Genomic DNA, 24,316 nt, shown 5'->3' on the forward strand with positions numbered 1-24,316 from the left:
AGATTACCATCCACCATTCATCGTCAGCAGTGAACAACCTATTTTAGTAGTAGAGACTTGTATTGGCATGGTTCCACCAATATTTCTCTTAGCAACTATCTATAAATCAAGATGGTCAAAGCCTACCTTAGAAATTATAGGCCTGAATTGACCGAGCCTATGGTGACTACTTGTTTGGTCTGATATGATCCTTCATTCATTTGTAGGGTATCTTCCTAATCACCTCAGTTTATAAATTCTGACGACTTTCTAAGGTGGTCTTCGGCCTTGTCCTTTTTGTAAGCTGTAAATCGAATGTCGAGCTTCTTGAGGATCATAACATTCTCATATGGTAAAAATTGATAGGCTGATTTACTCATCGCATGGGTATGATCGGTTGCATTTACCAGAGTTTACACTAGAGTATGTTGTGAAGTGTAATATTGGCCCTCGATAATAGAAACAAGCCTTTCAACCTATTCTTCCATCAAAACTATGGATGTCTTGCATTGCTCCACAAGTGGCCTTAACATAGTAGCCACTTGACTGGTAATTGCATTCAATAGGTCCTACTAGCTTTTGTCCACATAAAACATGAATTGAAGCCAGGCTTAGTTAGCAGTTGAATCAATTCCACTTGAGGAATACAGTTTTTGAAGCCAGGCTCTCAAGGAGGAGTAAATCCTGTCTGATCTCGAAGACCTTCAATTTCCAATACGGTCGAATGAGCTTCTCTAGATGACCCAGCCTGCGAAGTCTCTGATTCTTTGGCAATGGTGAAATGGACTTCCTAGTAGTCCTAACGATCGAATCTTATTTCTCTTTTATGACAGCTTCTTGATAGCTACCTGTACAATTCTACCAAGCATACTAGAAAAGATGTATTGATGTCAGATTCCATGCAGGGTGGAATGGCATGTGTGTCCCTAACCGGATCATGCAAGTGTGCGGGAATGTCAAGAATCAAAAAAAAAAAAGATAAAAAGGTCGATACCGTGGGCCTTGATTGCTTGAGCTTCAAGGACTTTCACTATCAAGGCACCACCTACTTAGAAGAGGAGGAGGTGATTGTAGCTGGGGCTACAGGTCTATTCTAAAAATTATGGATAAACTAGGGTAAAGCAAGGTAAATAAAGGTACATGCAGAGACAGAGAAAAACAAATAATAGGTGTTCATTAGTCAAAAGTTCTTTTAGAGTTATATTTCACTACTTTTACATCACATCATAAATGGTCTTGTAACCACTCTCTACGTTCTAGCAACTATCACAGCCCATAACATACCACGATTCCTTCTGCTAGGCCGATGAGGAAGATCTTCCAGGACTCACTGTATTTGATTGACTTCAAGCTCAAGCTTATCCGCTCGGTTTATCTTCAAAATCTATTTGACCTATCTAGTCGATGCTTTCCTTTATCAATCTATTAGGCTTCATGTGGTTCCCGTGTTGAGCCATCCCTCAACTTAATCTATTTCCTTCGATGGAATTTGGGGGTATCAAGGCTTCAGCCTTTGAGTTACCATCTCATTCCATCAATTTGGAACATTTCGTTCAAGACGTGTTCATCATTGTTTTGTCCTAGTGGTGCTATATGGCTAAGTATTCATTTATTCTTTGAAGGTCATCATTCGTTAGGATATGGTATAAACACTTCTTATTTCCATTTTTTTCTAGAAATAATGAAAGTAGCTTTTAAAAATTAAAAAATAAAAATAATAATACAAACATTTTTTTCTTGTCTTGGTTTCTGTAATTTTATTTTTAAAGATAGAAACCAAGAATCAAAGCAATGTCAAACAAATCTTTAATTTAGTTTAAATCATGACAGTTTGGTTAGATGTCTAGTCTAAAGGAGTTCTCCATCAGGGATTGGCTGCCTTATATTTCCTATTATGCTTTTTCTTATTCTTGTAAGACCAACAGTCATGAATATACAAATATACAGTACCCTAAAAGCCATCAAGACAAAGTGATCGATTTAATAGCATTCAAAGATCCCAATCCTCCCGTAGTGATCAAATATCCCTTCTTATATTTTCTCTACTTTCTATTTTATTTTTCCTAAAATTCCTTGCATTCTTATCATGTATAGAAAAATGGATATAAAAATGCTATACCTACAAGCAAGGTCTGCTCCCCAAATGTTTGGTAGGGCCTTTAAAAGGAGGAACCCGATCCGCTATGCCCAATTCTCTTAGCCCCCCCCATCTTGCACAGCAAACAGCTCAGGTGATGGAAGTAGGAGCGTGCATAAAACTGACCAAACTACGAACTGAATTGGAATAGGTCTCTTTGCTCGGTTTATATCGATGTTTTTACAATTCAGTTTGGTGTTGGTTTAAAAAAGCCTTAAATCAAAAATATTTAATTAGATTTCGAATGGAATTTTCAGAAAACCGATACAAACCGACTCAATCTATCCCAATATGTATATATAAATACATGTTCATACCAACCCAACCCAGATATATGCATGTATGAACATATTTTAATTTTTTAAATTTTCTTTAATTCTCTCCTATATATAAAATATAATTTTTATATTTAGACTTAGCTTTAGCCAATTTAACCTTGTCCATTGAACATCAATCCCATATGACAATAAAGTTTTATGTTTCTAACTTCGTCTGCCCATTTAGCCCAACCCATTAAATATTAACCAAATAAACTGAACCAAATTTCTCAAATCAATTTTAAATGGCCTTCGCACATAATCAGTTTGATTTTAGTTTTTGAAAACTGATTTAAATCGGCCCACCTTCAAGTTTCTCTCCAAACTAATACTGCTACTGGGAGACTATTGGCTGAAAATACTGCTACTCAACCCAATGCGAGTCTGGTGAAGCATTAGGTGATGATAATTCACGAAGCTGCAAAAAGGTTTTCTCGGTTATCATTGCAAATTGTTTGCAATGGTTTATTTATTTACTTTCTTTTAATCCACTGGAAGCATTTATATCATCCCACAGCCTGATAATTAGGTTTCTGCAAAAAGAAGCATTTATCCTAAAGATCGGTAGTTAGGTTTCTACAGAAAGAAGGCGCCATCATATTACCTGTGTAGCCGCCATTCACAAGGGAGTTGATGCTCAGGTCCAAAAATCCCATGTGGCCTCCTGAAAGTCAACTTTTTGCACCCTCCTGGTACACTGCTATCAGTTGTGTAACTTACAAGCAATAGTCCATAGCCAGCTAACAATTTTATCCAAACAGTAAGCACTACAGGAACATCTGGCATTGCCGACACTTGCTTCTACCTCAGTATAGGTGCATAATATATATATGTTGATAGGCTGTTGCTGGAATCTAAAGCATCAGTTTTCTGCACCTCGAAGTGCATATTTAGGAAGAAACCATACCAAAAATCAAAAATCTAATCTTCAAGTTCTATGATCTTCACCACCGAAGCATCCCCCACTTTCTGGCACACTACTACACGATCGTGTGACTTTATTATGCCAGATGCCTTGCCATGATCAAGAGCAACCTTAAGAACAGACTCATTGTTGGCACTAGTGGACTCAGCCTGCAGAAGAAACATGTCAAGAAAGAGCCGCAGGTAAGAAAGTAATGGAGACAATGGAGCGAGAATACTCCCAGCCACTTTGGTTTTCAACAAAACCATAGAGTGCAATATCTAAAAGATAATTTAAGTTATTCAAACAAAATTTGCAAACCAGTGTCCACCATTGAATGTACAAAATGGAAAGAAAGCTAAAGTAGACTGTTCCTGGAATACACGGTCCTGCTATTTCATCAGTTTTATCCTCAGTGAGTTTGTGGCACCTACACTACATTGGGATCCTTGCAGCTTTTTTTAGGGGATATCATCATTGGAGGTTCTTCCAACTATTATAACAAAATCTAAAATGATACACTTAAGACTTAAAGTGACATCATCTATATCTGTACTCTAGTTTCTGACAGAGGATGCTAGATGTGAAAAACAAACCTAGAAGTGGCATTTTTCAGTCAATCGATAATGATCTCATAAACTTCTAGTTTGATATCTGGCTTCATGAGGGTCCTATTGCTGAAGTTTCTAGACATAAATCCTCAGGCTTTGGTTATAGACTTCCTATTGCTGGATGGAACATTGAATTTCTCATATTTTTCCATGGTAGATCAACCCTTGGTAAGATGGAGCTAATATATCAAAAAGGCTTTGCCTAAATGATGAAAAAGGTTATTACTGTTTGGATTTCTAATGGATCTCTTTTAATTCCGCTTATTTGTGGAAGAGCTGAAGACCATAAACAGGTATCTTGACTTATGGAATAGAAGTAAAAAATTCCTCCCAAAATATCTCTTTATGGGAAATTGCTATCTAGGATACTTACTCTGGATCAAAACTGAACAAAAAGGTCTTAACATGGCTTCTAGATGTTATTGTTATGTATAGTGGCCAGAAGGGATATTAGATCATCTTTTCAGCCAAATAAAAATTTCTTCAAATGTCTATAGCTTTTTCAACCAGATATTTAATTGGCGAATCACCTTATGATTATTTTCATAGAAAAATGAATTCTTGGCAGTTTAAGATCTCCAAAATGGTTTCATCCAAATAATAACTCTGCCCATCATTTGATGGGAAATTTAGAAATGTCATAGTTCGTCCTCATTAAAGGTAAATATTGTAGCCATCAGCAGATTTCTAATCAAATTCTCTCATACATGAAACATATCTAGAAGATTGTTCAGATATTTAGCTTGCTAGAAAAAATATAGTTCCTTGAGATGTGTTTGAATCAGTGAACTTTTAATTCAGTTCAAAATTTCAAATCCAATTTCTGGAAGAAACCTCCCTACTCCCTACCGTTTCGCAAAACTAAACTCGAATGGAGAAATCAATGGTAATATAGTTTCTAGTGGAGTTAGAGGTCTTTTGTTGGATGACAATGGAAGTATTTTATTGACATATTATTCAATAAATCGGCATGTCTCAAACATAGTCAAAATGAAAGCTCTACTTGATTTAGTCAAGCATCATGCAGCAAAAACAATTACTAACAGCCTCTAAGAAATTGATTCCTAAATTTTAGATGAGACTATATCTGCTCATTCGAAGCATTTTTGGAGCATTTCATACGACTTGATGCAGCATAGGAATTTATGTGCTGATTTAAAGATCCTGATGTTTGATGCATCTAGGAAAGGAAGTACAGCAGCATATTTCTCACAAATTAAACCTGATACTACCCACAAGATGGAGTCTGGTTCTCTAGAATAGATCTTTCTTAGCTGCTGAAAGCTATCCTTAAGGTGGTCAGACTGAAATGCACTAATTTTAGATGTACAAAATGCTTTGTCTAGGTGTTAGCCATCCTCTTTAATTCATTCAGAAGCTCTTCAAATTTTCTTTTGATTCTTCCTGAGCTTGCTTTTTCTTCAGTTTATTTAGATAGCCACGAAGTGTGCCAAACTCCCAACTGCTTTTTTGGGGGTAACATAGAGGTCTTACAAGACTAGCAAAATGTGAAGGGGCATATGCTGCGAAAATTAATAGATTTTTTATCATACAGCAAGAGCATCATAAAATAGACATGTTAGCCATAATATATGGAGATTGAAGAGGAAAAGATACACTTACAGGATGACGAGGATCGGCGAGCATGGGAAAGAGGCCTCTAACAATAAGTGATTGCCTAGCCTGACATTTCATCAAAATAATAGTACATACAGATCTCATCAATGCATAACTTAAAAAGGGTAAAGGAAAATTGAAACTTGAAATGCAAAATAAGAAGGATAAAATAATAGTGGTCTCATGAGATTCTGATACTGTATGCGCCACAATAACTATATACAGTAGACATATTCACATGAAAGCAAAAAGACAGCATCCTACTCAAATTCCTGGCAGAAATGGAACATCTGGGAAAAAAAACAAAAGCAGACAATGCATGATATACAGTAACCATAAATAAGTGGAAATAGTCCACATACTTCAAAAGCACCAGTGAAACTCCACCGAAGTTGGTTTGTCTTGAGCTGGGGGATGACAACAGATAATACAGGCATTGTGGGTCGATATTTTGCAATTAATCTACATGGCATTTAAACACACTTTGAGATTTCATTTATGTAAAATTGAGACATTATACACCACCCAATGGTGGACTACCAGAAAAGCAGATTCAAATATCATGATCTAATCATAGTGGTACCTTGCAGCCCTTCCAGATGAAGTAAAGACAATTATGACAGAAGCCCTGACTTTAATAGCAGCACGCACCTAGAAAAGATCAAGATAGCTAGCTCAAGCAAATATTTAAGAATACAATCATATCCTCATGATCTACATTTTCTGCAAAAAAGTATAGAAGAAGAGAAGAAAAGTATGCTAATTTAAACAAGTGTCAACTAAACAGGAAACAAGGAATAGGAAGAAAGACATACAGCAGACGAAGCAATAGACTCCAAGTGTGTCATCGGTTGTCCAACATACTTTACCGTATGCTTAAAGTACACATCTTGGTTGAAAACCTTCTCCGCCTACAAAGGTAGAGTTCGAAACAAGTGAGAAGCAAACAACTGAAGCACAAAACCAGCAAATAATCCTCACAAACTGGTACAACCACTAGTGATTAAGTGGAAAATCTATTAATGGAAGTATTCAAATTCAAAATAACAAACAATCCTAGTTATCCTTGCACACTAGCTGTGCTAGACTATGAAGATGGCCAGTCTGAGACATGGAGCAGCTCCAATCCTGGTGGAGAAAATGAACTTATGCTTTCCGTGATGCTGTAAGTGCACCCTTGAGAACTGCTTCCAACATGCATCTCAGAAATATCTTTTGGAATGCATCTTGAAGCTATCGTAAGCACATCTCGAGGCTACACCTGCAATATCTCTGGAAAGCGGGAATGTAGATTTCACTGACCAATCGAGCAAGCAGCTGTCATAAAGCCAAATCTTGCACCAGAATTTTTGCATGATTTTGAGCCTTTTGCGGCACTGGACGCCCTGTCCAGTCAGCCTATTCCCAATCCACCCACTAAGGGACTGTAACACAAAAGCAATGCAAAGCCAAACATGCCAGAACATGAAGAGAATCATTCTAACCTTTTTATCGAAATTCCCAAGCAATAAAGAAACAAAGGCACAAGAGACCTGCCCCAAAGTCTCTCACACTCTCAGTCTTGGAGCAACACACTCACATGGATTGCTCAAAGAGCCGGCAAGCAGGGTTATTTATAGACATGCGGTGGACAACTCTCCCAACCTTTGGGAACTTCCAAGAACTGCTGCAAACTACCCAGTCTGAGTTTTCGATAGGAGCAACCGCATGCAACTGCAGTAGGATGGTTTGGACAACCACAAGAAATCGTCTAAAAGGTCAGTTTGTCTGCCTGTGCTTGGGTGTCACATGCCTAGATGCTAGCACACCTGCGGGCCCACTAGCCCATACACACCCGCTAACCAGCGCGCTTCTGGCCCTTATGCCCCTACGGCCATGCGACTTGTGCACCTGCACACACCTATGGCCTATGGCCTGCGCACCCACATGCCACATCTTGGCCTGCAGTGCGCCTGTCTGAGCCTAGCATGCACGCCCACTCACCCCTACAGACGTCTGCTCGCACCTATGCATCCATGCTTGCGTGCACCTTGGCCCAAGCCACACTTGTCTGCATCTGGTCGAGCCATCCAAGCATTAGACCAAAATGATGGTGCCTTGCAGCATGACTCCAAGCCAACATATGTAAGCGGCTAGTTGGGGCCTAATAAACTTCCCCCACCCGAAGAGCCCGACATCCTAGGCAGGAGGTGTGATAGGTTTGCTTGGATCTACTCTCCCAATTGCCACAGAGTCTTCTTCTCCTAGCTAGCCTTGCTTTCTGGTCCACCCTTCCAATGAACCAGATATTTGATCCCTCTATTCTTCTTTCTTTGCCCTAAGATCCATTATCCAATATCTTCTCCACCTCCTTTTCAAACTGCTCCCTCACAGTAGGTGGGGCACACTGCACTTGCATACATGAAGGATCTGTTGTATCTCATGATATGGCTTCAAGAAACTAACAAGGAATGTTGGGTGCACCTTCAGCCTCTCCAGCAATTGCAGCTGATATGCAACATTCCTAACCCTTTTCACCACTTCAAAGGAACCATCATATGTGGAAATCAGGCCTCGGTGAACCATTTTGCTGCTGATTTTCTTCTAGATTTGTGCGGTCAACTTCCGCATAAATTTGTCCCCCATATTGAACACTAAGGATCTGTGTCCTTCGTTCGCGTACTTCATCATCTTTGCTGCTTTATGAAGGTTGTCTTGCACATCCTCAAGCATTTCTTGTTTGAAAAAAAAAACAGATTCCTCTAAATTATCCTGGAGCCTAATGTCATAATGCTTCCAAATAATCTTAAAACTTGAGAAATCTATATTTAAAATGTAAAAATTGTTTCCTGAAATCCCAAGAACTTGCAACCAAAAAATCCAAAGAACTGAAGCAATGAAAAGCACTAGCATAAACAGCCCTTTCAATACAATAAATTTAGCCCAGTAAGTAAATTCCGTTCCATACTCTAAAATTTATTCTAATTTCTAATCAGTTTTGACCAAAGCGAACTATTTCAGTTTTGGTTTCCAAGTTTTAGGTGAAGCATTGAACATGGTAAAACAAGGAAGAGGATTACCTCTGAACAGATTTTCCCCACAATTGAAATAGTTTCAACAGGGTATAACCCCCGAAGAGTTTCGGCACCCAGGAGAATAGCATCACTTCCTGAAAACAATCAAGAGTGTGAAGATCAAAAACTTAAAAGCACTACATGTAACAGCATCTTCAATCACCAAGCATAGATACACGCAGAGAAACTACAAAAATATAGAACCCATTTAAGTTGAATCTTATAAATGGAAACTACTCCAGAAAATAACATCGGAAAGTACCATCAAGAACTGCATTAGCTACATCAGTTGCCTCTGCACGAGTCGGCCTTAGGTTGTCAGTCATACTGTCTACCACACGTGTAACAACTGCTGGCTTCCCAGCCATGTTACACTTATATGCAGCAGCCTTTTGAAATAAGAAAACCTATAAGCACCACTAGAGGATTAGATTACAAACCGAATGGATTAATAAAAATAAATTGGTAGAATATATGACATAAAGGACAAGTGACATATCCCCAAGTAAAAGGACTACCTGACATATCCCCATGTAAAAAGACCACCTTAATTGAATTGAAAAATCTTATACTATTTCCATTCTGCATATAAACTTTTTCTTATTATCATATTATGGTGATGGACATAATTGCTACTATAGTTTCATCAGACAGATATTTATGTACACGTGCATGTCTTTTACATATCTATAAGCAATGATACATGCGTATGACTGATAAGCAATTGGTGGTAATTCCCACATGTGCGCCCAAAAGACAACATTGGTACTTTTTGAACAGTGAACACCAAAAGCTTGACAGCATTATTTAGGGTCAAAATGATACAAGATAACCCAATGATTCATCCTGATATCTAGTTAATTGCTATATTAGGTTTAGGTACTATCTGAAGGTTTAGGTACAAATATTTACTAAATCAGGTTTAATGTCCTACATAAAGCACTTGACTTACTTTCAGGTGAAGTTAGTATTTGGCGAGACACAAAGCTGATAACTATGATGAATGAGTGCAATGAAAAGTTATAAGCTACTTTGCCAAATATATCCTAAATGGGAAGCCCTTATTGGGTTCAATCCTCATTTTTTTAATGGATTCAGGTAGAGTCCTGCATGAATCAGACTCAAATCTGAACGCTTCCAACCATGCCACATTTATTTCCATATACAGATATTCAAAAAATGTAAACTCTGTTTAACTCTATCAACTCTACTATTTAATATTACTTTAACAAAAGCATCATTGATAACCTTTTTTCCACCAACTTAGACTAGCCATACAATTGATTTACTTATGCATTACGTATGTCATTCGCCATTGTTTTCTCAAGTCAAAAACAAGCAGGAACGAATACCACCAAAAAGGTTAAATAAATAGGCTTCACAAGTACAATATCTATAAACACCAATCATGCTAAGTATGTTCCCTCACCTTTTCAGGTGGGAGATCAAGTCCCAAATTTCCACGTGAAATAATTATGCCATCTGCTTCTCGTAGAATCTCATCAAAATGGGTTAAGCCCTGTAAGATAGTGGAGCAAATGAGGTGCATGACTTGAAAATCTGTACTGAGTGAAGAGACAAAAGAACAGGACTTAGTTATTCAAGCAATAAATTTTCTGCAACTTGCCTCTGCGTTTTCAATTTTTGCGAAAATCAGAGTCTGACGAAGATCAGCCAGCTTTGAGAGGAACTCACGTGCCTACATTTCAGAATTAAATCCGTTGTCTCTAGAACTTTCACTTAATAACAGAGCAAATTCCATAGAATAGAACCAAACCAACTAAATTATAAGAATAGAAAAAGAAACTAGCACAACACACCTTAAAGAACAAAAAGGATAAGAAAGACAAAACACATCAAAACCAACATGGATTGGCCTTACATGTCGAACATCCTCTGCATGCCTTGTGTAAGATAATGAAAGGAAGTCAATATTGTTTCGAACACCCCATTTACTGATAACCTGAAATAGGAATATGTCAAATGGAATAACAAGCATGTATCAATTGTTTGAGACAAACCAACACGGACACAGACACATAAAAAAACACTAGGGAAGTCCATTTTGCAGCAAATATAGCCAATTTGTCATGATATCATTTTGCTTATTGGTAGCAGCTCAGCAAGCTCAGGACAACCAAAAGAACAGAATAAACATAACTCAGGTAAGAAAAGCAACAATTTTCAAGCAATTCTGAAAATAAATGATCCTACTTTTTGCATGGCTATGATAAGTTGTGGCTGATAAAGCAGGAACATAACATGAATTCAGACATGGTGAACCGACAATGATTCTAGAGTAAGACCATTATGATGCATTTTGACTCAAAATGCACAACTAAGTTAACTAAAATATCAAAGAAAACAGAAATTTCATCTATATTAACAAAAAAGAGACGTAAGTCAATTTCTGCCATGATTTGACCCGAACATTCAACTAGTTTCGATCATGGCTGCATGAAAAATTATATAATTATAGAAAATCAAAAAAGCAAGTAATACAACTAAAAAAAAAAATACTAGTTAAATAAGCATAGGAGCCACCATTTTGGAGTAAAATACATCCATTCAATTCTAGGTTTGTGTTGTGAGTCATATCAAGGAATGCTGAACCGGCTGGCCCATTCCAAACCAGTATCGGCGCCGACCAATCCAGTTCAACGTTAAAAAATGGTTCTAGCCCCATAGCGGTACTGGGCCGGAACCGGCTGGTACTAGATGCGTACCGAACGAAACCGAACGGTTCCGTCCAGTATAGCTAGGAATCAGTGCGAACCGGTCAGTTTGCGCCGGTTCGCCACAGCGCGCCGTGCGTGCTGTGGGCAGCAAGCGTGCCTGCGCACGTTGTGTTATATAGACTAGTTCGGTACTAATCTGAACCGGTCCTGAATCGGTCTAGTACACCTACCGGTACCGGTTCAGTATACCTTGTTGAGTCATATACCTTGAAGAAGCACAAAAGTTCATTATTACATAAGAAACAAAATAAATAGAAAATGGAAATAATAAAGCTATATACAGAAAAAAAAAAAAACCCTAAAAAGCAGTTTAGACATCACCAAATGAGTGTACTCATGTCAACACAACATATATTATCCTCACCAAACAGACATTCCTAGCAAGAAGCTACCGCCCAGAATTATGAGCTAGACGGACTAAGGATAACTAACTAATAACCTCTTTACCTTGCTACAATGAGGGCTTTCCTCATAATTCACCAAGCTACTTTCAAGCACACTCGGGCCAAGGACTCCAATTGACAGATGTCACTATCCCCAAAATTCACTAGGATTGTTCTAGAATATACCAAAGAATGTGCGAATTCCACCATGCAAAATTATTTTAAGAGCAAACACAAGCTAATTTGCACTCAAGAAAATGATACTTCATTGATGAATTATGAGTACATAGAGGGGTTATTTGAAGCATTTTAGGGCCCCTTATATTATTAGACTCGTTGGTTGCCTCTATATATCAACTAGGATTTGAATAACTTGCAATACAAGGCTTCTAGAACAAACCCTCCATCTTGAGGGAGCTTCTAAACACTAAATCCTTACGACAATGATATTTGCACCTTCAATAGTGGTTATTATCATGGTTCGAAATTCTAGTAGGACGTCTTGCGAGACACTAGGATGGGGTACCATCCTAAGAAAAAAGTACCCAAAGCGTGATATTGGCTGGAAGCATGGGCGAATGCTGGAGGGCCGACACCGATGGCAGTGCAACTAGTGCAACCAATAGTTCAAGGAAGGAAGAATAACCAGGTTGAAGCAGCACTTAGCTGGTAATTATTCCGATGTAGCTACATGCCCCAAATGCCCACAGCAAGTTCGGTAGCTGATGAAGAAGAACCTCATTGATTTCAAAGAAGCGAAGGATAGGGCTACTAGAAAGAATCCGAAGGTGGAACGCTGAGCAGCAGAGCCACCTTTCTATCACTCCAAAGAGTCAGAGGATACAGATCTAAATGCCCCATGCGATGCGACGTTCGCAGCGGAATCTCGCACGGAACTTCGTTCATCGTATGAACACGCCACGGATCGTAGAGTTCAAAAATTTTTCTGAATCCAAATCTAGAAGACCTTTGAACTCATGAGGGAGAGGAGATTAGGATCTGAAAGAGGTTGATTAAATATCACAAAACTGAAACAAAAATCAGAAACAAAGGTTTGAAGATCCCATCTTCAAACTTTGTGCGGAAGGAAAAACACCGCAGCCTGATGATCTTTGGAGGTTCCTGTTGGAGCCGCACATACGTCCGGCCTCTACAGGTATCCACACGAGGACTCGACTATCTAAGATCAGATCTCACCGAGTGCTAGCTCCTTGCAGAGACCTCCCATGACTATCAATGATGATTAGGAGAAGATCAGCAACATACCTTCTTGAAGAAGAACTCCTTCAACCTTGCTCGCGATGGAGGAGGAAGGAGGAAGCTTTGCACCGTGGATCTTCCTTGCCTTGCTACTGTGGAGGAAGAGGATGAAGAGGGCCTCTTGCTGCCGTGGAGGAGGAGGAAGAAGGCTTGGGCGTGGGAAGGAAAGAACCCTTCTTTCCTTGGCGTGTTGTTTCCTCTCTTTGATTCTCTTCTCACGCCTCCAATGCAACCTTGGAAGAGGAAGGAGGGGCTTCTTGCTGCCGTGGGAGAAGAGGAGGAGAGGGAGAGGGAGGTGTGGAGGAGAGACTCCAATCAATTGCTCTCACACGCCTCCAATGAATCCCTTTTATAATTGGTGGCTTAGGGTTTTTTTAAGGCTTATCAAACCAAGAGATAAACTCTTCCTTGCCGCCCACCCTTGGATCAATGCCAAGTGTCCATGGCGCTATGATCAAAAGGATTAGAATCCTCTTAGGTGGCGCCTCAAATCATGCATGACATGTGTCCTTGGATCAAGAGATTAGAGCCTAATCACATTGGGCTTGAACCTCTTTCATGGCGCCTTGAATGGGTCCTAATCACATTAGGACTTAGGCTAACTCCTAATCATATTAGGAGAATTAGATGGGGCGCCATGCATCCTACAATGCCACAAGGACTTTAGAGTCCGCATGGTGTGAATATGACTTAATGCATTTTTATCCTACAATACCATGCAGACTTTAAAGTCCGCATGGTGTGAATACGACTTAAGGCATATTCCAAGAATATACCCTGATCTAATCAGGGTTAAACTAATCATGAGCCTAACTCAATTTGGGTCGAACCCAATTCGATTTGGCTCATCAAATCAGCCCAATTACAATCCAATTGCAATCAATTCCACTTAATTCTTCTATTAACTAACTAGCACTTAGTGGATTAATTCAATCACCAATCATATTGATAATTGACATCAATTGTGATTCTAAATCACAATTACAATAATCTGACTAATCAAATCCTCTATGTGTGTGATCCATAGGTTCTATTCTGTCTGGTAGTGAGATATATTAAAATCTCCATCTTAATATCACTGAAACTCCTTTCAATGGACTGAAACAATTTTAGTTCTACTCTTAGGGTTCACTGATCATCAAATGAATGCCTTCGAGTCTCACAATCCACTAGTAACACCTAGCAGTATGTAGTGGCAACCTAACAGAACGAAATGTCTGAACCTCTACGTATAGTTAGCGTATGATACAGTCCCTTTATCATGGATCCCGACAAGATGAAGATTATGGATAACTCGTCAAATCCCATCGTCCGTCATTTGTCAAATTTATTCGACTTCCAGTTCGAGATATGAAAAACTCTTTTTCCAAAATACCTGGCCAGAAATTTATCGAACTTAGTCTCATAAATCACATGGGATCACTCCTAATCTATCAAGGTCGATAAATCCCATCTAGATGCAACCCTATTTCAAAATGAACCTACTACAGCCAATCTGCACCACAAGGACCCAAATGGCTAGGGCCCAAGTTTACATCTTCGTCAAACTACAGCAACCTCACAGTGAATAGCTGAGGCATCGCATGTCAAAGGACCAGTCATACAACTGCAGCATAAGTAGTCACTGACGAGTGGATAGACATCCATGTGACTACTTTCTTTGATCACGCTCAGTACACTTATTTTCTAACAAGTACTTTTTTAAGACTCATCCATCTGACTAAGTGATCTATGCACTAATCTCAGCAGATCGATCATCACCCTCGTGATGGATCTATCGATCGGGAGCATTTAGAAATTAATCCTTAATGACACATGCCTCAAATTCTCAACTCCTTGAGAATATGTATCATCTTATTAATTTCTTGGACGATTTATGGACACATACAAATATGAATGAATAACAAATTGCCCAATCTTATTAATTAATAAAAGTCAAATTACAAATTTATATCCCAGATTCATGGACGGTCTTCTAGAGTGGCTGTGAGTGTAACTGGTCCACCTTCGCCCTCATCCACGGCAAGGAGAGGAACCGTTTGACACATAAGCGCCTCAACGACCTTGTATATGTATACTACAATCTGAGGTTGAGACTAAAGTGCATTTAGGAGGAAGTAAAGCTCAAGTATGCAGATCCGATCCATAATGCTTTTGTTGATAATGACGATGATCTAATGATGTAGGCCAACAGAAGCCGGAGCTTGAAGAGCCTGGATCGCCTCCATGACCGACCAGCTTCGTAGCCAGCGAGGCTAGAGTCGATGCAGGGCAATGGGCTAAGTGCAATATTGCACGCCCAATTATAGCTGATCAGCCACAACCGCAGGAAAGCTAGTCACCACATGACTTCTTGTCCGAGACATCTTCTCAAATACATGATCGAGAGATGCTCGGACGAGGCCACTACACTACTCAATCGACTATGTCAGAAGGACAATATAGTCAGGCAGAGAGGGACACGAAGGATAAGAAGATAACTGCCCAGCAGACCAAACAAAAAAAACAAAAGGCCACAATGAAGAGGGTTGAGGAGTCCTGTAGCAACAGCAATGATAGTTCTGGTGGTCATGGATCTACTGACTATAGAGTGAAGGACAGGAGACCACTGTTAATAAGACAGTCGCAGGATGGTTTTCGATACACTGGTGCGTTCCAGTTTATGCATGCTGCATAGTATCGAAACCACGGTGCACGAGTTGGTGGAGCTCGCCAGGATCTAATTGCATATAAGAGACAGGCTTCTCGAGGTCATTGAGTACGTACGATGCAGCTGCAGATAACCTCGCACGAAAAATAAAATCCATAGGTGTATCAGGTTTCGAGTTTTATACTGAATCCTATTATCCGCAACCACAGACAGCCTATGATCCATACGGATTTGAATATAGTGCATCTGAGGCATCTTCTGGTAGCTACTATCCTACGCAGCCCAAAGCATCTCACGAATCGAATTTTGCTACTGACATATTCGGATGAGCCTCTCCACAGTTATATTATCAGCTAGAGGACACCTTTCAGAGCTAGAGCTTCAGTGAGAGATCCGAAAATGCTTATAACCCTGTGCGCATTTCTTATGGAATGAACATAGAAGACTACGACGCCGCTTGGATAGAGAGGTGGGTTGATGTGCCTCCTGATTATCCTGATGATCCGAATATCTACAAGAGGCATTGCCACTCGACCCAATTTTAGATATTATATATGTTTGTTGGATTTTAAAAGTATGTAATTGATTGTATCCTGATTTGAAGATATTTATATTACTCATTTTATGATTTGTATTATTTTAAAGCAATAAGATGCATCATCTATCTTAAAGCAGAATCATAAAAACATCTGAAAACATTAAGACATCAAAAAAAATCAAATTATACTTAAATTCATAAAAAAGTTCAAAAATAGAGAAAACTCTCAAAAAATAAAAATTAGGGCATGCAGATGCATGAACCATGCCAACCGATTCGGTTCGGTCCGAATTGATACTGAACCAGATCGGGCGCCAACTGATACGGTACCCGATACCGGTTCGGTAACCCTTGGCTTTAACCCAATGCTTAACAGAACGTTAATCAAACTATTAACTTTTAATGGAACCCAAGTGTCATATCAGAGAAAAATTTAAAATGACCAAAACAACCTTAAAAACCTTCCTAAGGTTTATGTTTATTACACTTACACTCAATATTTTGTAAAACCTACAGTTACACCCAGTTAAATTGGCAGCATTACTGAAACCATTTATCTATTGTAAAAAGTCAAAATTACCCCTACAAGAAAATAAGGCTCCTCTTTTACTTTTCCGACTCCTTGATCTCTTCAAAATCTTCTATCTTTACAAGTCTTCTTTTCTTCGAAATTGAGTAGCTAGGATTATTTTCATTTCGCCACTCCATGAGTGTCTTTTTAACAAGCGACCGAAAACAAGCTTCCTTTTCAATCGGCATCTAGCGATGAACATCCTTAATTTCTAACCAACATTCGGCAACGAGCATCCTTCCTAATCAAATTTTGTTCTCGCTTTTCTGCCTACCACGTTACAGAGATCGAGGATGCCGGTGTATCATTTGCTGATTCTGAATTTTACTTGTCCAATATCATAAATATGATTTCTTAGCATTGTTGTTGTAGATAAGGATTCCTAGGTCTACAGATAGAATGATGATAGCTCTGGCAGCCTATCATCAAAAGGATCCAAATCAGCACGTGCGTGAGAACTCTTCTTTTTGGAGTGTGCATCAGTTGCGGTTCTATTAACTGGTTTGGACCATGAATAGGCTACCTCAAGTGACAACTTTTGATACTAATTTTCTGCAACAAAAAATTTTAGAGGCATCTACTAGCTTAAGAGATCTAGATTGCTTTTCTCTTGGCATATAGCACTTTTCTGATGATTCATCAAGATCAAGCTCTAGACCCATAACGCCTCATGGTTCTCCTCGATGGATGTTATATCACTTAATGCTAGTTTGGTTATTTTCTAAATTTTCTGATGTGGCATTTAGATCCCATTTAAGTTAACAATTTGGCCAACATTTTGTTAAATTATGGGTTAAAGTGTTGGACAAAATTGGATGTAAGTATAATTTACCCCCAATCTCTAAGAGTTTTTTGTAATTTAGCCATCACTGAAGGACAATTTTGACTTTTCATATGAGGTAAATGGATTCACTAATATCATTAATTTAACTGGGTGTAAGTATAAGTTTTACAAACTATTGGCTATAAGGTAATAAACATAAACCTCAAAACAAAATTTGTAATTTACTCTAATTTATAATAATATGTAAAAGCTATACTCGTCCTAAAAAAGAAATGACCCAATTAGCAATATGCATTACTATATTTTTATAATTTATAATTGAATTAATAATTATTTAATTTATGGTACGCTATACCGTACTGAATCGGACAGTTCGGAGCATACCGTAACATCCCAGTTTGGTACTGGTACACAAAACTGATGAGTCAACCGTCCATACTATACCATACCAACACAGTGATGGAATGACACCAGTACGAGGCCCGGTACCGAGACAGCATACTTGATTTAATTAATTAAATACTTGAAATTAGATTATTCACAATATAATGCAAAATATGATTGATTTTTTTCAAAAAAATGTCTCCATTAACTATACATACTACTAATTTTTCATTCTTCTATATTTAAAAAAATAATTATTTATTTAATTATTATTAGTTTAATAATAACTAATATTTGGATTAATGCAGAACCCTACCAAGGGTACTACACATATTTTTTCCAACCAACAGATATCCATTAATTACTATTTATTTTGAAATTAGGCATAGGTTCCAATAGCCATAACCATGCTCAAAGGTAAACATACTGCTACCAAAATAAGATAACAAGTATCATACATACCCCCAGACATGTTGCCAATTTTTAGAAATTTTTGAACATCATTCTATTTATGATTATTTGAATCTGAAAATACATTTTAATATAAAAATCGACAAAAACATACGTAGATCATCCTTAGATCTATTGCATATTATGAAATCATGCCGGTGTACAAAATTTTGGCATGATTTCCTTAATTTTTTAATTTGTTCTATTTTAGACATGAGAAAGAAAAATGAAAGAGAGCAATGGGAAGAATGGAAGGAATTATATCTGATTTTCATAGCATCTAGCCTCAGATCCGACAAGAAATCCCTTCCCTTTCCTTTCTACATGATTTTTTTTCATGAAGGGAAAGCAAAGAAGGCATAGGAAGCCTTTTTCGCCTCCCACACCAATTATTGGGGCAGTAAAGGGCCCAAATCGCCTTGAACCAAGAAAAATCAGGTAGTTCGACTCAGTTTAGCTTAGTTCAAGCCGCTTACTGAGCCAAACCATGTTTCGTCCTAGTAACCCACTGGTTCATGTCGATATGCCCCAAATCGAGCAGTTCATGACAAAATGGCAGATGTTTGGCACAACAATACAACTTTAATTCATTTGTTGCAAAATGAAGACCAAGCTAGCAGTCATATTCATGGTTAACTTTATTCCGTGGGCCACCACTAATATTATTGTTGCCTTGTTTGACTTGCATCAATGGCTTTCATGGTTGATTTTATTTGCAACTAATTCATGATAACCATGTATTTGATAGGAGAGAACTAAAATGACAACCTTTTACTTCAATTTCATAAGTAAGAGATCTACTAGCATAAAGTTATTATTAAATGAAACATATTAGGTTAAAATATAATGCACATATTTTCAACTAGTGCTATGTGAAAGTATTTCAGCATAACAAAATTGTATGAACCCATAATAAATATTCATATGCAAAAGGATCATCTGCACGTCATAAAATGATGCAAATTTAGAAATCTAAAGATATAAAGTCAAAAATACCAGCCAATGTTTGAGAAACATTAATATCTAGCATTCATCACTTACATCTTTGTCAGCATCAGAAAGTGTAGGCAAATCAACACGGATTTGAGAGATGTGCAATGTATATAGAGAGCCAGCTAGAGTAGCACTGTTCTTTACCAAACAAACAACATCATCCCCTTTCAGCTCAGCTACCTGCACCATAAAGACAGCAGTTTGTACATAGGGAAGATCAAGCTAGATGCTAATCCTAATTGAAGGCTTGAGGCCACGGAATTGCCCAATCATACATACAACACAGTTCATGTCAGTGAATCAACAACAGGTAAAATGACCAGAGGCCAAGATTGTCATGTGTAGACAATCTAAAGACAAGATAAATATATTTGGGTGAAGTTAAAACAAGGCCATCACATGGCCAAATTAGAAAGCTAAACTGATCCACTTGCACACTAAACCAAGTTCTCTGCCAGTTTGAAGAAGACTAACTTAATCCACAAAATTTTCCATATAAACTTATTAACAATCATACCTCCAGCCAAATAGAAGTAGTTTCATTTCCAGTGAACAAGTACTGACCAATGAATATTGTGTCTCCTGGCTTCACTGACTGCAAAAGATAAATTAAGTTTGCATATAACGAGATATTGGAAAGAACAAATTAAACAAGCTTTCAACTACACTGAACGCACAATTGAACTACAAAACTGAAGTGAATTAAATAATTTGAACTTCTTATTTAGTCAATTATCATAGCTGATGTTCAGCTGCATATTTGCAGACCTGGATAGCTTCACAATATTTATGATATATTAGTAAATCAGAAACTGGAAATAACATAAATGATGGCATCAAAATGAATGGCCAAGAGAAGCTTCAGCATAATAAATTCGTTATCTAGATCTAATGTTCCACTGAGAATAGGAGAGGTATGAACTACAGGTGGATTAAGCAATGATGAGCTTTCAAAGCATTGTGTGATTACCAGAATACCAAAAGAAAATTAAAAAATTACAAGAAAACAAATGCCTATATCATGTGGGTCAGAATGTTGAGGTAGATATGAGGCAAAAAAGGCAGAAAGTATTTACAAGTTAGTGCATTTAAGGGAAACGGGTCTATTAGTCAGGACATCTTGGGAAACTGTCCTTAAGCAAGTATATTAAATGGAAGAAAACGTGTAAAATAAGATAAAAAGGTACCAGCTTTAACAAGTATATTAGTATGATGCTCAAAATTGATCAACCATCCCAGAAGGATGATAAAAGGCATCTTGTTTTCATTCTTTCTTGCTTTCTTTTTTGGTTGGAGCAAATGACTGGTCCACAAAAGAAAGGAAACAGTTTGACTTGAACCAGTAATAACCAGCTTCCCAAACTGGAAAAGCTAAACCAAAAAATCAGTCCCAAAACCAGAAAGAGCCCTCTGTTAATCACTTATCCAACAACTAGATATCTATAGCCGCAAAAATACAAAACCCGCAAATTTAGCAAGTTCTTCATAAATTTGTGCTTTCATATAAATTTATTCTCACAAATCACAGGGTTTTATGTATCCAAACTATCGACACAATCTAAGGGTAACGAAACCTTAGAAATATCAGATGTCTTTTTAGAATCTTGCAAAACCAAATTAACTTACACTCCACTCAAGAATCATTGAAGCCGATTGATGGACATCTATCATACATCTCTATGGCCAAAGTCAATGCCCAAGCATCAGGAACCACTAGATAGTTACAACAGTTTTAGGTGGACCTCTTCTTGTTCACAAACTTGCAGTATACATCATCAGCCATACACATAATAAGTAAAGTTGTCCTTACCTATGGACTACATAAAGCCTTGTACTTTTAGTGAGTGCAACATGACATTTTTTTTCCATATCATCACAAGAATGGACTTATAAACCCTACATTAGAAGAGAAACTTTGAAACTATTTCACATTGAGAATGCCCTCTTCAGTCTAACTCTAAGCCTAAAAACGGACCTTTGCCTCTTGCTGACTCTCACAAAGTTCCAAGGAAATTTAATTGCAAAGATGCATCTTTTAGTTTCCTTTTTCTCATTGGCTCTCAACAAATAAATCAATTTCATTATCTGCATTGGCATAATAATTGAGTTGCACCTTTTGGGGAAATAAAAGAGGAACAAAATACTAAAAAGGGATTTTAGCACAGGATCTATGCATTGCATACATTTTCACCACATTTTATGTACCTTCTATAAGAACCTTTCTATATCCGTGATGCCTTTCCACATACTAGACATACTGCACTAAGCTAATGCACTAGATATGAGGCATATGCTCGAATTCCTATAACCTTTAAATTCCACACAATTCTAGTCTTGTAAGTACAACCTTTCTACTTGGGCCGCCCAACCATCTGTTGAGTAGTGTTTCAAATCATATTTATGACCTAAACTAGACCATTCTACCTAACGTTCTGGATACAAGCCAATAGAGTAAGTGAATCATCAATAAGGTTAGTGACCAAGGTTAGCCGGTATCGGGACCCATACCAGTTGGCTACAGTCGGTAATATACCGATACACAAGACATTGTTGGCATTCCTGTTCCGTACCGGCACATCCTTTTTTTATTTTTTTAAGATTCGATAAAAAAATAATTTTTTTGATTTTTTTGATTTTTTGAATGATTTTTTTAATGTTTCTATCACCTTGGTACACCCTAAATGCTTCTTCATGTTTGAGTGATTTTTCTGGGTTACCATGGCATTGCTCTAAAATAATACTACCTTGGAAAGGTAAAAACTTATCAAACCAATGTCATTAGGTTTGCTAACTCTAGAATTTTGCGTTAAAGTCATGCCGAAACCAAACTATAAAGAAAAAAGGCAACGATCATAAATTTGCACAATCGTTGGCTTTGCACGCTAGAAGAAGCAACATAAAATATCCTAAAATCAATTAGTAAGATACAAAATATAAAATAATACAATCAACTATATATTTTATAGTACAACATACACACCAACATCTAGAATCTCGTCAAATGGAATCTCTAGTAAATATCTGGATTATTAGTATAATCAAGAGGTACATCAGCCCACCCCTATAACCAAGCGGCATTGTAGTCTTGTACGCTCATCCCATAAGTTATGCACTCTGGGTTATAACCTGTCTTGGATCTCTCACATAAGCTCTAACTCTAAGAGATGTCCTCCGGCTGATAATACGGCTATAGAGAAGCCCATCCAAATATGCCAGAAGCAAAATTCGATCCGTAAAGTGCTCCAAGCTGCGTAGAGTAGTAGCCACTGAAAGACAATGCCTCAGATGCACCATATCTATATCCATATGGGTCATAAGCTGCCTGTAGCTGCGGGTAATAGGATCCAACATACGATTTGAAATCTAATACGTCTATAAATCCTACTCTGCATACAATGTCATCTGCAGCTACATCATATCCTCCTGAATGATCTCGAGGAGCTCGTCTTCTATATGCAATCATATCCTCACGAGCTCTACTAGCTCATGCACCATGGTCCCTATCCTATACAGCATACGTAAAATAGGACTCACCGGTGAACTGAAGATCATTCTACGGTTGTCTCATAAATAATGGTTTCATATCCTCCACTCCCACCCTTGCCACCAAATCCATGATCACCAAAACTGCCAACGCTACTCTCCATAGTCTCTAAATCTGTGTGAACTAACTCCTCCACTCTCTTTGTTAGGGATGCAACTGTCTTTTCTTTTCCTTTTAGGCTATGCTAACAAGCTACCTGCTTTCCCCCTATGACCAAGGTCTGTTGAACCGTCGGAATAGATTGGTTCAACCTGTACCGTACCGTACCGGCCGGCATCAGTACAATACAGCCATAGAATTCGGTCCCGACCTCCTTTGAGGTAAAGGAGGTCAGAACCGAACGATTTCTTGCCCGTACCGGTGCAAACCAGTACGGTTCACATCAGTACAAGCCCGATACTTGTGCGAACTGCACCGGTTCGCACCGGTACTCGTGGAGAAGAAGAGGAAGAAAGAAGAGGAAGAAGAGGAAGAAAGAAGAGGAAGAAGAAGAGAAGACTACTTGTCGAAGGGGCTCTTTCTTCCTCCCGAGCACCTCGCGGGGAAGAAAACCTTCCTTGCTCGCGGAAGAAGAGGGGAAAGAGAGGAGAGGAGGAGAGAGGGGAAGAAAAGAGAATGACTCGAAAAGAAGAAGAGAAGGGAAAAGAAAGAAGAAAAAAAGAGAGACCGGGCAGCACGCCCGCGCGTGAGGGTGCAAGCACGAGTGGGGAAACGTATCCCCAATTCGCGCCCACGCGCGTTCCATGCGGTGCGCACCGCGCGTCCACGCACAGCGCACGGTTCCCCATGCAAGCTCACCGCACGGGGCAGCCCACGTGGGCTTTTAATGCATCAAAGTGGCATTTAATGCCACCCTGTGGCATAATACAGACGCGCGCGCGTCCACGTCTTTTTTTTTTTGAACCGGTTCGGTACCGGTCTCCACCGATACGTCGGTTCGATCGGTACCACGTACCTTGTCCGTGACAATTTCTATCAAACTATGTTGGGAGAATGAATGTTGCCCTCCTGATTGAGTCGACCGGATAACGTGGTGACCGCGTTTAAGCAACTCCTAGTCTAGAAGGATGTCTCGGACATGGAATCATATAATAATTGGCTTCCCAATGACCCATGTGGCTATGGCTGATCAGCTGAAAGCATACGTAGAATGTTGCAATCTACCCATTGCTCTGCATTCACTCTAGCCTTATTGGCTATTAGTCATGAAGGCGATCCTAGCTCATTAAACTCTGACTCCTGCAACTGGCCCATAAGACATCCGATCATGAATCCATCATTCAACTACAAAAGTATTGAAGAAAATTACATATAAGATGGTATCATATTAGTAACTATCTAACGTCAAGTAATAGTTATCATTGATATCTAATATACTTGGATTCATACTTTCTTACTTATGA

The 24,316-nt window shown here is 38.5% G+C and overlaps 1 protein-coding gene across 2 annotated transcripts in view; it reads right to left on the bottom strand.

The window, feature by feature from the left end:
- Positions 1 to 3,180: 3,180 nt before the first annotated feature.
- Positions 3,181 to 24,316, bottom strand: part of LOC103696956 (pyruvate kinase 1, cytosolic-like) — a 34,063-nt gene continuing 12,927 nt past the window's right edge. For both annotated transcript variants that reach the window (XM_008778693.4, XM_008778694.5), the window contains 12 exons: positions 19,887 to 19,964; positions 19,418 to 19,549; positions 10,501 to 10,581; positions 10,246 to 10,317; positions 10,048 to 10,137; positions 8,881 to 9,025; positions 8,625 to 8,713; positions 6,381 to 6,476; positions 6,149 to 6,216; positions 5,928 to 6,027; positions 5,572 to 5,631; positions 3,181 to 3,507 (listed from right to left, as the gene is read on the bottom strand). In XM_008778693.4, coding sequence (XP_008776915.2) covers positions 3,355 to 3,507; positions 5,572 to 5,631; positions 5,928 to 6,027; positions 6,149 to 6,216; positions 6,381 to 6,476; positions 8,625 to 8,713; positions 8,881 to 9,025; positions 10,048 to 10,137; positions 10,246 to 10,317; positions 10,501 to 10,581; positions 19,418 to 19,549; positions 19,887 to 19,964 — 1,164 coding nt within the window. In that variant the 3' untranslated portion in view covers positions 3,181 to 3,354. The remainder of the gene's footprint in view (positions 3,508 to 5,571; positions 5,632 to 5,927; positions 6,028 to 6,148; positions 6,217 to 6,380; positions 6,477 to 8,624; positions 8,714 to 8,880; positions 9,026 to 10,047; positions 10,138 to 10,245; positions 10,318 to 10,500; positions 10,582 to 19,417; positions 19,550 to 19,886; positions 19,965 to 24,316) is intronic.

Source organism: Phoenix dactylifera, chromosome 12 (genome assembly GCF_051530095.1).
Source record: "Phoenix dactylifera cultivar Ajwa chromosome 12, Ajwa_hap1_PhDact_Kaust_v1.1, whole genome shotgun sequence".
In the NCBI taxonomy this organism is placed as follows: Eukaryota; Viridiplantae; Streptophyta; class Magnoliopsida; order Arecales; family Arecaceae; genus Phoenix; species Phoenix dactylifera.